This window comes from Mirounga angustirostris, unplaced genomic scaffold (assembly GCF_029215605.1).
Source record: "Mirounga angustirostris isolate CCGP_5_RB_7025 unplaced genomic scaffold, mMirAng1.0.hap1 SCAF_13, whole genome shotgun sequence".
Classification (NCBI taxonomy): Eukaryota; Metazoa; Chordata; class Mammalia; order Carnivora; family Phocidae; genus Mirounga; species Mirounga angustirostris.
Window position 1 is genome coordinate 25,422,860 of NW_026991721.1, and position 16,436 is coordinate 25,439,295.

At 40.3% G+C, this 16,436-nt stretch overlaps 1 protein-coding gene and 1 long non-coding RNA gene across 3 annotated transcripts in view; both read left to right on the plus strand.

Annotated features, from left to right (window-relative positions):
* Positions 1-429: 429 nt before the first annotated feature.
* FBXO3 (F-box protein 3) overlaps positions 430-16,436 on the plus strand; it is a 33,149-nt gene continuing 17,142 nt past the window's right edge. For both annotated transcript variants that reach the window (XM_045893926.3, XM_064576690.1), the window contains exons 1-3: positions 430-586; positions 4,476-4,565; positions 6,458-6,621. In XM_045893926.3, the coding sequence (XP_045749882.1) occupies positions 483-586; positions 4,476-4,565; positions 6,458-6,621 (358 nt within the window). In that variant the 5' untranslated portion in view covers positions 430-482. The remainder of the gene's footprint in view (positions 587-4,475; positions 4,566-6,457; positions 6,622-16,436) is intronic.
* On the plus strand, positions 6,631-14,600 carry LOC135362344 (uncharacterized). The gene is made up of 2 exons (XR_010406914.1): positions 6,631-11,639; positions 12,438-14,600. It is a non-coding gene; the product is annotated as an uncharacterized LOC135362344 (long non-coding RNA).

A 16,436-nucleotide genomic window follows, 5' to 3' on the forward strand; every position in this document is an offset into this window, starting at 1 on the left:
GAGTTTCTAGGTCGGAAGACGAAGAGAAGCGAAGGATCTGGGGGCCAAGGGCGGAGAGGATTTAGGGTGAGATTTGGGGCCTGGCTTCGAGGATACCGGGTGTAAAATTTCGCGTACGGGGATAGAGCCAGGCAGAAGATTTGGAACAGACTGAAAGGGTTACGGGCTGGGCAAGTTTAAGGATCGGAATGGGAGGAGAGAGCGCGGGAGATGTGATGGGTAGCAGGGGGGAAGCCTGCGGAGCTCGCGCAGCGTGGAGGAACACGGATCCCAGCTGCAGCGGGGTCGCACCGCACCGGTGCTGGGCCCGAGGGGCGGGGGCGGCCGGGAGCCGCCCCTCGGCCCGCCCCGTGGGCGGGGCTGTCCCGGCGGTTACATAATAAACCTGTACGAGCGACTGGGGAGCGGCTCGGGCGGTGGCGGCGGGGGGCGGGGTCTGGGCGGGGCCGGGGCGGGGCCAGGCCTGCACCGGGCCAGGCAAGATGGCGGCCATGGAGACCCAGTCAGCGCCGCTGACCCTAGAATCGTTGCCCACCGATCCCCTGCTCCTCATCTTATCCTTCTTGGATTACCGGGACCTAATCAAGTAATGGGAGGACGCGCATGGCAGGGGTGGGGCCACGGGGTGGGGGGAGACAGTGAGGCAGGAGGGACGGAGGCCCGGCTCGCCGACAGGACCCAGACTCCCGCGTCAGCCAGAAGGTGACGCGAGGGCCGCCCTGATCCTGTGGAGCCGCCCCGGGGCCTGGGTGAGACGGGGGCGGAAAGGGCCCCGCCTTTAGGTCTTCCTGCGGTCCAGGGCCCGGGCCGGAGGAGCGACGAGAATCCTCTCTCCCAGGCCTCGGCGAGGCCCGGTTGTGAGGTGGGGAGGCACTGCTCCCCGCTGCCGCCCCGTCGACCCCGGTGCCCACCACACGCCGTCCTGCTGGTCTCCGCCCGCTCTGGCCCAGCCCTGGACGCTTTGGAAAAGCCCCTGTCCGGGCCAAGCGCTCCTTTCTGCTTGGGCCCGGGCCTGCGGAGTGCGGCGCCAGAGTGGGCAGGTGGGGCGACCGCTTGACCCTCAGGTGCGACTTCCGTGGCACCATAATATCTCGCAGGGTTCACTTTTGGACATCAGTGCTTGCTAATTGTTTTGCTGCCAGCCTTCCTCCTCATGGTTGCATGTTGGATTTTGTGTTTTGGTAGTGATTTCCGGTGGTGCGATACAGGTGACTTCTCTCCTGTAGGCTCTGGGTTTCCTACATTACCAGCATCCGTTCCAAAAATAACACCGGTTGCTGGTAAGGGTGGTTAAATGCCAGTTCCTTCAGCGCTCGGGACTGTTTGGTGGAAGAAATGGCGCTGTTTACACCCTTGACAGCTGGTGGCATGGCTCTGTCTTTCTTGTGCCACCATATATATTTGTAGAAGAGGCAAAATCGCCCTCTTAAGGATCGGTAGGCAAGATCCGTTTCGTTTTGTTTTTTGAATTACCATTGGATTTTAACCCTTTGATGATTGTGCCCTGTGTTATCAGAAATTCTTTCAGACATACAGTATTCTTCGATTTATTGATATTTGTTGGTTGGCCTAGCTAATTGGTGACAGAGGGATAACTCCAGTTTCTGGCTGCTATCTATATTAGTACCTGTAACTTTTTTTTTCAATAAATTTTTCTCTACTCAGGCTTGTACATAAAGCAGAGAAATAACATTTGTCTTTTCTTTGGAAAAGGCTGTTCCAAAAGCAGACTTTTCATCTGACATATTTTCTTGCTATGGCCTCTTAGGGATCTAACACACACATATACACACATACATTGCTGCCAGGGTGATTTTTCTAAGATCTCGCTGTCAGTCCCCTTAAAAACCTATGATGCTCCTTGTTTACAAACCATTACCTAAACTTTTGGGAGCATTTAAGGTCCTTATCAATTTGGCACAGTCCACTCTAGCCAAATCAGACCTCTGCCAGAATACCACACATTTAGGTTTTTTTGTTCTGTGGCTTAAGCTCTTGACCCTGTCTGGAATGCCTTGCTCACCTTTTCTCACCCTAGCAAGATGGAATTTATTTAAGACCCCTTCTCCTGATTCTTCTACCTTCTTCCTTTGCAGAGTTTATTTGCCATACCAGATAGGTTGTGCACTTCTTAAAAGTAAAGACTGTCTTGTTTATCTTAGTATTCACCATTTATTCAACAGATTTTTTTTTTCAGTGCCAGCTGGTTAAATGTTGGGAATATAATAGTGAACAAGACACATAAGGCCCCTCCTAGGAAGCTTACAGCCTTGTAGGCAAGATGGGAAAACAAAGTGCATAATTACAAGAGTTGCTGTTTGCTATGAAGGAAATAAACCAATTGCTCTGTAAAGGAATGAGAGGAAGGGGTGATCAATTCAAATTGGAAGGAGTTGCCATCTATGAAGGTTGGCATAGAGCAGTCCTGGCAGAGGGAACAGTGTATTCAGAAGCTGATTGGACGGTAGCACAGCCAGGACGGGTGCTAGAATGCTGTTGCAGGAGGGTAGGGAGTGACTCACAGGCAGAGTGCCTTGAGAAGAGACTGGTGAGATCATGCAGGACCCTGTGAGCCAAGATGAGGGGGATCGGATTTTATTTTAAATGCTTTGGGTAGGAACCTTTTTGTTCTGTTCCAGGCCCTCAGTGGTTTTGATGAGGACCACCCACATTGTCCTCCATTTCAAATGCTGATCCTTTCCAGAAATACCTTCACAGACACACATAGAAATAATCTTTAACCCGCTATCTGGGTATCCCTTGGCCCAGGCAAGTTGACACGTAAAATTAACCGTCACAAACATCATCAAAGTTTATCTACAGAAAAGTTTCCAGTGGACTACAGCTTCTTTCCTGCACTGTACAGCTCCACTTTGTCAAGTGTCCTGACCATTGCTGAGCTCCAAAGTTTTTGATACATACTTACTGACTGGATCAGGTTGGATTGGAGTAGTCTATTGGGATCATTGTGTAATATCAGCTGTACAATGTGGATCTCCCCCATTCCAGGGTGATTTATTGTGTACTATTAATTCTTAACCCTTACTATGTATCAGAATTACATGTGACACTTTTTTTTTTTAAGATTTTATTTATTTATTTGACAGAGAGAGAGCGAGAGAGGGCACACAAGCAGGAGGAGTGGGAGAGGGAGAAGCAGGCTTCCCGCCGAGCAGAGAGCCTGATGTGGGGCTCGATCCCGGGCTTGATCCCAGGATTCTGGGATCATGACCTGAGCCGAAGGCAGATGCTTAATGAGTGAGCCACCCAGGCGCCCCACATGTGACACTTTTTTAAACATACACATGCTCAAGATACGGATCTTACCCCAAGCCAACAGAGTCAGAATGTCTAGAACAGTTGTTCTCATCCTTCATGTGCATCAAAATCTCCTTTGGTGCTTATTCCAGAGATTCTTTTTTGTTGTTTACCTCTTGGGACAGTGGAGAGAGAAGGATCAAGAAAAGAGGGAGTGGACTCTGAATTGACAAAACTGGAGGGATTCCTATGTTTGCAAGTGTTTGTTTGGGCACTTCCTGAGCTTGGCATAAAAGGATGAGGATATTTGTGTGAAATCTGAAAATCGAACGAAGGCTATTTTGTTTACCATCAGTTGGTTTTTAACATGCCCCAGTCAGGGCCTTGACAAATCCCATGTAATTTAAGATTCACTTAGTTGACTACCTATTGCCCAACTGAGATCTTTGAGTATCAACTTTCTGTAACTTGTGATTCCTCTTTTGAGAGGATAGAAATCCATTTTCCTAATCCTAGGTTCATTCTTTTTGCAAATTAATTAGGGTAGTCTTTACAGGACTGGAGCACTATTGTATTAGAAATTTCTATATAATAAGAAAATTATTTCCAACATTCCGTGATTTTGAGTAGCTGATACTAACTTGGATTGCTATAGATATTGAATTAGAACTATTATGAATCCAATGTATTTTATAAATGGGCTCTCCAATAGTTGCTATAATTAAGATTGATTTTGGCTGCAGTATTTCTTTCCTTTAAGAAAAAATTGGAACAAAACAGACAAAAGGCTTATGTATTTAATATCAAATGTGTCACAGATCTTAAAAAGAAAACCATTTTGTTTATACCTGATTAACGTTTCTTCCTACATGTAGAAATACCATCCCAATAATAAGTGTAGGAAAACTCTTTGATTTGAAATTAACTCCAATGGTTTATATGTTTTATAGACTTTCATATGAAAATTACAGTTGCCGAGGTTTTGGGGTTTATTTGTGAACTCAAATAGTTAAGATTTCACCACTTACAAGCTAATTATACTAGCTAACATGCCAAACAGGTTTTAGAAAATAATTGTTTTACAATTACAAGGGTAGAAAGTGGGAAATAAGAAAAGCAAAAGGAATGAAAGAAAACAACATTGAATATTTTTATCTTTATTTCTAAATTGTTTTCTTATTTTCTTTTATACTAACCATGAATCTGGTTATTGCCAGTTGTTGCTATGTCAGTCGAAGACTTAGCCAGCTATCAAGTCATGATCCACTGTGGAGAAGACATTGCAAAAAATACTGGCTGATATCTGAGTGAGTATTCAGGAAATAATGTAATTTTGAAATTCGGCCCTTGGCTTCCATAACACTAGTCTGTCCTGATTCTCTTCTCTCACCCTTGTCTCTTTATCTCCTTTGAGGCTCTTCTTGTGCCTGCCAGTAAATGCTGGTGTTCTCCAAACTCTGTCCTTGGGCCACCGCTCTTCTCCCTCTGTGAATTCTGCATGCACTGTTGCCATTTATGGTGGCAACAGTGTGCTCCTCACTCCCAAACCTGAATGTCCATCCCTGACATCCCCACCGAGATCTTAATTGGATCACCCACAAGGGCTCTCTGAGTTCAGTAAATGTAATAAATTTGACAGAATCAAAGTGTAGTTGACAGAAGGTGGCAGTTGGGAAAGATGAAAGGGAAGGTGGGGTTGCCAATATCTTTTTCTTAGATCGAGGGGAATCAAGTAGTGACAAGTTGGCAAAGGAAGAACTAGAGGTCTAAGTATATTATTTAAAGTTGCAAGCTACCTAATAGAACTAAATATAACAGGGTTATCAAACACTGGGAGGAGGCAGAATGGGGAAGAAGACATTTTAAGTATTGCCATGAACTGATCTTTTACTTTGGGGTATCAGTAGATAGATGTAAAATTGATAAATCAAGTGTAGAGGCATGAACGTCTAGAGTTACAGAGATAACTTGCAGAAATAACTAAAGTTTCCTTTGAAGGGTTGGGATTAGACTAGGAGACTGATTGTTCATCGTAAGTTCTTTGGTACTTTTTGGTTTTGATAATATGTATATATATTATTTTGATTAATAAAAAGATGCTTTGCTTCCAACTCCTGCCCCCAGCCCCCACCCTCCACTCCTGCCTCCCAGCCAAAACAACACCCTGAATTGTTCTTTTCACCATCCCTAAACCTGATCCTCCTGCATTCCTAGTCCTCATGGCAGAAGCATCCACCTGGGTATTTATGCCAGAAACAGGAACCATCCTAGATCTCCTCTCTTTCTGTCCCTACATTCATTCAGTTACCAAGCCTTTCTGATTTTAGCCTCTGTATATTTCTTGAATTTTCCTTCTCATTTCATCTAGCTACCAGTTTTAGTTCAGTTCATCATCTCTTACCTGGACTACTCAAAACCCTCTTGACTCGTCTCTTGTGCCTCTAGTTTACACACCTCCCAAACCACAACCACAGTTCTGCTCTTTCAACTCCCCTGTTAAAACCCTTTAGTAGCTCTCCATTCCCTACAGGATAAAGTCCAACCTCATTAGCAGGATACCAGAAGGCCCTTTGTGGCTGCCTTATCCTATACCACTTCCGACTCATAAATTGACACTTCATTCTTTCTCCCTGATTAGAATATATATATTTTTGAGGGCAAAAAAGGTGCTTAATTTTTAATGTCCTCAGTGGCTGAGTAGACACTCAATAGATGTTTTTGGAATTGTACCAAATAGAGATATTAAATCATGTGATTACTTTCAGTGCTATATGATTTCCTGGCTAATCCAATGGAGGTAAATTAGATTAGTAGTAGTATATCATTAAATTCCGAATAATTTCTAAAATAGAACAGCTACGTATGTGTTTTAAAACTTTATAATTGGTATGCTTTAAGGAGTAAGTTGAAATTCATACCTCCTATACAATTCACATTATATTTCATTAAGGATTTGAAAACTTAGGGAAAAAAATAAGTAGAAAGTAAGAAAATAGGTGACTCATAATCCCACCATGCCAGCAATAACTCCTGTTAGATTTTTTGATGTATGTATCACTTTTGTTATCTAGTCTTCATTTGTAGCTAAAATAAATGAAAAGGAAGGCAAAAGTAAGCACAAATTCCCAATAAAGTATGTTGGTAAGTGTTTAATTTCATTTCAAAAGATTTTTAATCTCATGTTTTAAAATCTATTTAGGGAAGAGAAAACACAGAAGAATCAGTGTTGGAAATCTCTCTTCATAGATACTTACTCTGATGTAGGAAGATACATTGACCATTATGCTGCCATTAAAAAGGCCTGGGATGATCTCAAGAAATATTTGGAGCCCAGATGTCCTCGGATGGTTTTATCTCTGAAAGGTACTGGCAATGCAGGGTCTCCCTTCATTTTAGTAACTATAGTATAAATAGGTTAAATAACTTTGGGTTTCTATCATCTATGCTAATCTGTCATTTACCAACATTATCTGTAATTCACTATTCACATTTGGCCAAGGAAATAGGAAGCCTATATTGCTAAAAGGAGCCTTGCTCTACTGCTTATCCCATTTTTGCCTGCCTTGGGACCCACGTGATTATTTATTAGAAGGGAAAGCTGAACTCCTAGTGTCCTTACGTTTGTTTTATTTTTTATTTATTTTTTTTAAGATTTTATTTATTTATTTGACAGAGAGAGACACAGCAAGAGAGGGAACACAAGCAGGGCGAGTGGGAGAGGGAGAAGCAGGCTCCCCGCTGAGCAGGGAGTCCGATGCGGGGCTCAATCCCAGGACCCTGGGATCATGACCTGAGCCGAAGGCAGCCGCTTAATGACTGAGCCACCCAGGCGCCCCTTTACATTTGTTTTTTAATAAGCTCACTAACGCTAAGATTGCTTGAGGATAATTATTGTGATTTCTTTCAAAGGAGTTTTTTTTTAATCGAAAAATGGCCTCCTGTGCTAACCCTCTTATTTTTAGTGCAAGTAAAGTTTTGTTTGATAGTCTAATGATTTAGAAAGACCAAATACTAAAGACCTGGGTCTTTCAGAGTATAAGAGCAGCATAATAAAGTAAGGAAAACTTTCATCCCTATTTTGACATTTACAGAATAGTGAAAACTAAGATTTGAACTAAGGTCTATTTGACCTCAGAATTTGTGGTCTTTCTACTATACTGTTATTGTCCAGCTCTGGCAAGAAATATTAACAAGCTATTTCCCACTAATTTGATTTGTTAATTTATGCCCAAGAAAGTACATAAACAGATTGCAGATATATTGCTACTTACCTGCTTTAGCTTCAGGTTTTTTCAGATTTCTCCAAAGGAATTTTAAACATGTTTTGGTTCTACTGAGCTGAAACTGGAATCAGTTCTCACATGTATTCCTTTTGAATTAAGGTCTCTTTGGAAACAGTATTCCTTTTACATGTCATATTTCCACTGTAACTTCCCATGCAAATACGAATTTCATACAGACCAGGATCGCATGACTAGGTACTTCAAACCGAATTGCTGGGAGGTAGAGGAAAGAGTGATTTGGTAGAGAGAGTAGAGCTTTGAAGGAAAGTATCCTTGATTAATATCTTTAATAGATTTTTTCTTTTCCTTTTTTTGGGGGAGGGAGAATAATATCCACTTGGTATGTGGGGTTAAATAATTGCAAGAGGAAAGTAATTCCAAAAATAGGTATTTGGTGGTGATAAATAAAATAGGTAAGGATTTGTAATAGCTATTTTTTATTATACACAAAGTAAGGCACTAAGCTAAGTACTTATATTATTCCATTTAATTCGCCAAGATCTTATGAGGTGTAGACAATTATTATTCTCATTATATAGGTGAAATACCTAAGACATAATAAACTAAGCAAGCTGTTTGCCATCACAAAATAAAAGAGCCAGGATTTGAATACAGAACTTATGCGAGAGCTATGGTCTTAACAATTGAAGGGAGAGAGGACCTATTCTATTTTGTCCAGAGTGCTTAGGACTCTTAGAGAGCTAGTCCAATATTAGGACGTTTAGAATATGAAAATGTAGGCATGGTTCTCCTTTGAGGCACAGAGCTACCAAGAAAGGAAGAAACTAAAGATACATAGCAGCTTCTTTCTTTTTCTTTCTTCCTCCTTTTTTTTTTCCCTCCATTTGGCATTCCCAGGTTTGCTGCTCACTGTTCTGTATCTGGTGGTTGGAGGTAAGGTTGTCAGAGACTTCCCTGATAGCCCTTGTTTTACTGCCAAGTGCCAGTTCTCTGGGGGTTTTGCTGTGAGTTGGAATGGGGTAAAAGCTGTTTGATATCTAGAATGCTGGGTACGTTAGGGATGCCAGACCTATGAGTTGTAGTACTGAGTCAGGAACTAGCTGTTCACCTCAAGGGCCACAGTCCTTGACTCAGTCTCAAGGTTATGGAGATGGCAGAGATAGAAAGGAAACTTGGAAAGCAAATAGGCACTGGACTTGGGGAAAGTTTTACAGAGTAACTTGGAATTATCTAATGGTATATCATGTATCTTCGAATTTCATATTTACCTTACATGTGGGCTTAGAACTTTAGAGTTGAAAGGGGCCTTTGAGACCATTTAGACCAGGGGTTAGCCAACTTTTTCTTTAAATGGCCAGATAGTAAATATTTTAGTCTTTGAGAGAGAGATAGTCTCTGTCACAACTATTCAACTCTCCTGTTACTGTGGGGAAGCAGCTGTAGACAATACCTAAACAAAGGGGATGGCAGTGTTCCAAGAAAACTTATTTACAGAAACAGGCGGCAAGCTGGGATGTGATCTACAGGCTGTGGTTTGCCAATCCCTGATTTATACTAGTTCCCTCGTTCTACAGGTGAAGGAACAGGCTCAGAGGAGTTTTAGGTGACTTACACAAGGTCCCCTAACTAGTAAGTGATGGGTAACTCCTGGTAACCTCTTCCCTGCTTTTTCACAGAAGTAGGCTAAGGGGCAAGGAAAGTAAATGAACATTTATTGAGTGCCAGCAAAGCACTTTATTAAGCAGAGGGAGCTTATTTAATCCTCGGGATAATTGTCTCAAGTAGGTAGTATTATCCCCCATTTTGCAGATGAAACAGGGTTAAAGAGGTGAAATAACTTGCCAGAGATCACAGAGCTAGTAAGTGGTAGAGCTGAGATTTGAACCTGGTCTGGGCGGCTCCCAAATTCTCCTATTAACAGGTTGCCCCTCTAAACCTTGATTTTGTTGTATTGTAAACATGTATTTCCTTATATTTTTCTCTTGTTGTTGTTTTACTTTTTTCTGTCCAGCTGTCTCTTCAAGAAATTCTTAGTTTCTTAATGTTCTAATGTCCAACATGTAGCACTGACCATACCAATATTAGTTTCTTTCCTCATCGATTTCTGGCTCAGGCAGCTATTCAGCTTGTTTTCTTTTGTACTAAACTTTTTTATTTGTAAACTTTTTATTTTGGAGTAATTTTAGATTACAGAAAAGTTGCAAAGACAGTACAGAGAGTTCTTGTACACCCCTCACCTAGTTTCAGTTTCCCCTAACGTATCTCCCTGTGGGACGTTTGTCAAAGCTACAGTTTTTGTTGGCATATTACTATTAACTAAACTCCAGACTTCGTTTGGATTTCGCCACATTTTCCATTAATATCCTTTTTGGATTTCAGAATTCAATCCAGAATACCACATTGCATTTAGTTGTCATGTCTCCTTAGTGTCTTCTGGTGTGTGGCAGTTTCTCAGTCTTTCCTTGTCTTGCATGATCTTGACAGTTTGAAGGAGTACTGGTCAGGTATTTTGTAGAATATTCTGCAAATTGGCTTTGTCTGAAGTATTACTTATGATTAGATTGGAATAATGGGCTTTTAGAAAGATTACCACAAAGGTGAAGTGCCCCCCTTACCACATCATACCTAGGGACACATGATATCCACATGCCATCACTAGTGATGTTAACTAACATACAAAAATGTGTGTGGATTCTAAGTGTACAGCTCGGTAAATTATCACAACGTAAACATGACCATTGTAACACCCTCCTGGTCAAGAAGTAGAATGATTTTCTGTACCTAGAATCTTCCTTCTTTCTCAGAAGTAACCACTATCCTGAATGCTAATACCACTGAGTAGTTTTCTCTCTTTTTGAACTTTATATAATTTGCATGATTAAGTATATATTTTGTGTGAATTTTTTCCGTTTTGTTTGTGAGATTCAGCTGTGTTGTGTGTAACAGTAGTTTGTTCATTTTTGTCGTGAGTATGGTCTACCATTATATGGGTAGACTATGATTTATAGATTCATTCTACTGTTGATGGATATTGGGTTGTCTCTAGCTTTTTGGCTATTATGATTAATGTTGCAAATAATTTTTGATGTACATATGAGCATACTTCCATTAGGTAAATATCTAGGATTGAGTTTCTTGGGTTGTAGAGTATGCTTATATTAAACTTGCAAAAGATACTATTAATTTTCCAAAGTGGTTCTAAAACTTTACATTCCCACCAGTACTTTAATGTTGTCTTTTTTTTTTTTTTCAGCCTTTCTAGTGGCTATGTAGTGGTAGTTTTAATTTGCATTTCCCTAAGGATGTTGAATAATGACAGTTTTATTTCTAGCTTTCCAATTTTCATGTCATTTTTTTTCCTGCTTTACTGCACTGGCTAGGGCCTTCAGTACAGTATTGGATAGGAATGATGATAATGAGTGTCCTATCTTTCTGATCACAGAGGAAAAGCTTTCAACACTTCTTTAAAAATGATGTTTGCTGGGGCGCCTGGGTGGCTCAGTTGTTAAGCGTCTGCCTTTGGCTCGGGTCATGATCCCAGGGTCCTGGGATCAAGCCCCACATTGGGCTCCCTGCTCTGCAGGAGGCCTGCTTCTCCCTCTCCCACTCGCCCTGCTTGTGTTCCCTCTCCCGCTGTGTCTCTCTCTGTCAGATAAATAAATCAAATCTTTAAAAAAAAAATTAAATGATGTTTGCTGTAGGTTTTTTAATAGATAGTCTTTATCACATTGAAGAAAGTCTCTTCTGATTCTAGTTTGTGGAGAGGTTTTTTGTTTTTGTGTTTTAAATGGATCCTTGAATTTTTGTCAAGTGACTTTCCAACCTTGTGATTATCACATGATTTTCTACTTCATTCTGTTAATGTCCCGAATTGCATTCATTGATTTTTTTCTGAATATTAAACCAACTTTGCATTTCTGGAATAAAGTTAACTTTGGCTGTAATATCCTTTTTTTTTTTTTTTAAATGTTTATTTATTCATGAGAGTCAGAGAGAGAGAGAGGCAGAGGCAGAGGCAGAGGGAGAAGCAGGCTCTCCGCCTAGCAGGGAGCCCGATGCGGGACTCGATCCAAGGACCCTGGGATCATGACCTGAGTCGAAGCAGTCGCTTAACCATCTGAGCCACCGAGGCGCCCTGTAATATCCTTTTTGAATGTTGGATTTGATATGCTAGTATTTGATTGGGATTTTTACATCTATGTTCATGAGAAACTTTGGCCTATAATTTTTCCATCTTAAAAATGTTCTTGTCAGGTTTTGGTATCAAGATGATGCTGGCTTTATAAAACAAGTCAGGAAGTGTTACTTCTTTTTCTGTTCTCTGGAAGAGTTTACGTAAGCTTGATATTATTTCTTGCTTAAATTATTCATAGAATGCACCAGTGAAGCCATTCAATTCTGGAGTTTTCATTGTGGGAAGGTTTTAAGTTAAAGATGCAGTTTCTTTATTAGATATAGGACTGTTCAGATTTTCTACTTATTCTTAATGTAAACTTGAGTATTTTTCTAGGAAATTGTCCACTTTATTTACATATTCCAGTACATTGCTGTGAAGTTTTTTATAATATCCATTCACCTTTGCAGTGCTTGTTGGATCTGTAGTGATTTCACCTTTCCATTTCTGATATTGTTTGTGCTTTTTCTTTTTTTTAGAGATGTAATTTATTTATTTGACAGAGAGAAACACAGCGAGAGAGGGAACACAAGCAGGGGGAGTGGGAGAGGGAGAAGCAGGCTTCCCGCAGAGCAGGGAGCCCGATGCGGGGCTCGATTCCAGGACCCTGGGATCATGACCTGAGCTGAAGGCAGACACTTAACAACTGAGCCACCCAGGCGCCTCTCGTGTGCTTTTTCTGTTATTTTTTTATCAGTCTTACTAGGTAGGGGTTAATCTTTTTTTTTCTTTCTTTCTTTTTTTTTTTTAACATAAAACAGGGGCAGGTGCTTTATTTTCAATTTCTCCAGTGCAAAACCTGAGCCATGAAGTAGATGGGTGACTTGCTTCCAGTCTTCTGATGGGAGCAGGCTGACTCACGGCTTCTGGCAAGCTGTGCAGCGAGGCTGATACTTGTGTCCTTAGCCATGGCCCTGTTGCGAGTGAGATCCAGAAAGAAATTGTGAAATTTTTATTTTTAGGAGTGTTTATTGAGGATTGGTGGACTTCTTGGGAATTTTCCCAAGTTTGATAATTAGGAAAAAAGAACACGTAAATTAGGTAAAATTTTATTTGTTTATTTACTAATTTATTTTTTAAGATTTTATTTTAAGTAATCTCTACACCCAATGTGGGGCTTGAACTCACAACCCTGAGATCGAGAGTCACATGCTGGTAGGGGTTAATCTTACTAGCCTTTTCAAAAAACTGGCTTAGCCTTTGTCAGTTCTCTCTATATTCATTTCTTATTATTTCATTAATTTCTCTGATTCTTTCTGAGTTTACTGTGGCATTTTCCTTGACTTGAGATGATTAGATCATAAATTTTTAGGCTTTGTTTTCTTCAATAGCTTTTGCTATAAATTTCCCTCTAAGCATAGCTTTAGCTTTATCTCATAAGTTTTAATATGTTGTATTTTCATTAACATGCAGTTCAAAATATTTTCTGATTTCTTTTGATTTCTTCTTTGACTCACAGGTTTATATAGAGATGTATTGCTAGATTTCCAAATATTTGGGGTTTTTTTTGTAATTTTCTTAATATAATTTATACTTCAGTTCTGCTGGGATCAGAGAATATACTCTATGTAAGTTCAGTCATTTGAAATTTGTTGTGATTTGTTCTCTGGTCCAGCATATAATCTCTCTTGGTAAATGTTCCTTGTACACTTGAAAAGAATGTATATTTTGCAATTGTTGGATTCAGTACTATGTATATAATTTAGGCAAAAAATGTTAGTCTTGTTCAAATCTTTTGTACTCTTATTGATTTTATTTTATTTTATTTTATTTGTTTTTTGTTGTCCACTTGTTCTATTAGTTACTGAGAGAGGTATGTTAAAACTTATCAGTGTGGTAGGCAGAGTTATGAGATAGCTCCAAAGATTCCTACCCTCGCTGTACATGCCTGGTATAATAATAGCCTTCCTTTGAGTGTGAGTGGTACTGGGGATATAATTGATTTCAGTCTTGTTATTAGGTAATAGATGACAAAGGTGAATGGGCTTTGCAGATGTAATTAAGGTCCCAAATTAGTTGAATTTGAGTTAATCGTTAATCAAAAGGGAAATTATCCTGAACAGGCCTGACCTAATCAGGTGAGCCCTTAAAAACTGGGCCCTTCCAGAAGACAGAGAGATTTTGAAGCATGGGTCTTTCCTGTTGGCTTTGAATAAGCAAACTGGCATGTTATGCTCAGGGCCAGGTGATAGAGAATGGCAGGTAGTTTCTAGGAGCTGAGGGCCCCAGTTGTGCGACTGCAAGGAAATGAATTCTGACAATAACCAGTGAACTTGGATGACGACCCCAAGCATAAGATGCATAACCTGCGATAGCAGCCACAGTTGACATGGTGTTTTTAGCCTGTGGGACCCGAGCAGAGGATCCAGTTCAGTCATGCCCAGACTTCTTACCTTCAGAAACTATGGGATAATAAATGCATGTTGTTTTAAGCTGCTAAGAGTATAGCAATAGAAAACTAATAACTATGGTTGTGGATACATCTTTTTTCCATTTTAATTCTGTTATTTTAAAAAATATATTTTGAAGTTGGGTTATTAGGTGCACCTTTTTTGCCATTTAAAAAAATCTTCCATTACCTCTGATAATGCTGTGTGCCTTAAGGTCTATTTTAGTGATTTTAGTACAGCTATTTTAACTTTCTTTTACATATCTACATCTCTAAGATGTGCCTCTTGTACATGATTGTGTTTTTTATCTGGTCAGTCTTTTAATATTAGATTATTTCATTTATTTGTATTTAATGTAATTACTAATGTATTTGAGTTTAAATATACTGTGTTCTTTTTTTAAATTTTTTTTTTTTAAGATTTTATTTATTTATTTGACAGAGAGTGACAGTGGGAGAGTGAACACAGGCAGGGGGAGAGGGAGAGGGAGAAGCAGGCTTCCTGCTGAGCAGGGAGCCCGATGCAGGGCTCGATCCCACAGGACCTGAGCCGAAAGCAGACACTTAACGACTTAGCCACCTGGGCGCCCCAATATACTGTGTTCTTATTTTTTTTTTATTTGTGCTCCTGAGCAAGTGTTCCTTTTTTTCTGTTCTTCTTAATTATCTTTTATTCTGTACCTCCCTTTCTTATTTATCATTTTTAGTGATTTACCCTAGAGATTAAATGATGCATCTCTGACTTAATTAAAATCTATTGTAAATTTTTATTTTTACCACTTCCTGGTCAATAAAAGAAACTTAGAATACTCAATTATCACCCTCTTGCCTTTCACACTATAGTTTTTGTGATTTTAATTTTGAACGTATTTTCTATCCCTGAAAACATTATTATTATTTTATATATTCAATTTTATTTTAGATTTACCTCCATTTTTACCTTTTCTCATTGTTCTTCATTTCTTCCTGCATCTTCATGCTTTCATCTGGGATCATTTTTCTTCTACCTGAAGAATTCCTTTTAGTATTTTTTTTAAATGAGGGATTACTACTGCTGAATTTTTTCAGATTTTTTTTGTTGTTCAAAAATGTATTTATCGGGGCGCCTGGGTGGCTCAGATGGTTAAGCGTCTGCCTTCGGCTCAGGTCATGATCCCAGGGTCCTGGGATCGAGTCCCACATCGGGCTCCCTGCTCCTTGGGAGCCTGCTTCTCCCTCTGCCTCTCTCTCTCTCTCTGTCTCTCATGAATAAATAAATAAAATATTTTTTTAAAAATGTATTTATCTACCCTTTTGAAGTATATATTCAGTGGATATAGAATTCTAGTCAACAGGGTTTTTTTTTTTTAATAACTTTTTTTTTTAAAGATTGTTTGAGAGATAGAGAGCATGAGCAGAGGGAAGAGGCAGAGGGAGAAGCAGGATTCCTGCTGAGCAGGGAGAGCAGGGAGCCCGACGTGGGGCTCGATCTCAGGACCCTGGGATCATGACCTGAGCCGAAGGCAGGTGCTTAACGACTGAGCCACCCAGGTGCCCCAACAGGTTTTTTTTTTTTTTTTTTACCACTTTGAAGCTATCCTTCTTCTGCCTTCTATTGTTTCTGTTGAGAATGTAGCTGTTAGTCTTATTGTTGTTCCTTTCAAAGTGATTGTATGGCTTTTCCCCTTCTTTGGCTCCTTTTAAGATTTCTCTTTGTCTTTGATTTTCAGTGGTTTCCCAATAATGTGCCTAGATACAATTTTCTTTTCTTTCTTTTTTCTTTTTTTTTTTTTAATTTATTTATTTGACAGAGAGAGACACAGCGAGAGAGGGAACACAAGCAGGGGGAGTGGGAGAGGGAGAAGCAGGCTTCCCGCTGAGCAGGGGGAGTCCGATGCGGGGCTCGATCCCAGGACCCTGGGATCCTCACCTGAGCCAAAGGCAGATGCTTAACGACTGAGCCACCCAGGCGCCCCGATATGATTTTCTTTATAACTATTCTCCACAGGGTTTATAGTGCTTCTTCAATCTATGGTTTGATGGTTTCATCGATTTTGGAAAATTCTCTCGTACTGCTTCTGTAAGTTTTGCTCAGCTTCTCAGCCACCGGTCTGCTTTCAGAATTGGCAATTGCCTCCAAGACAGGCTTGCTGCAAAGGCCCGGCTAACCCTTCAGTTTCCCAATTCTTGTGACTGCCTCTCTCCCCCAGTTCTCACTGTCTTTGGGGTTCTCCAAAAGCCTTGAAACCAATTTTCTGTTGTTCCGCTTTTCTAGTTCTTGACAAGAGGTTTGCTCCAACCACCTGGTGAACCATTAGTGGAAATGAATCTCTTCTTTTGGTATTTGTAATCACTTCCTGCTTTTTAAAGCTGGAATAGATGGCAAGCTGAC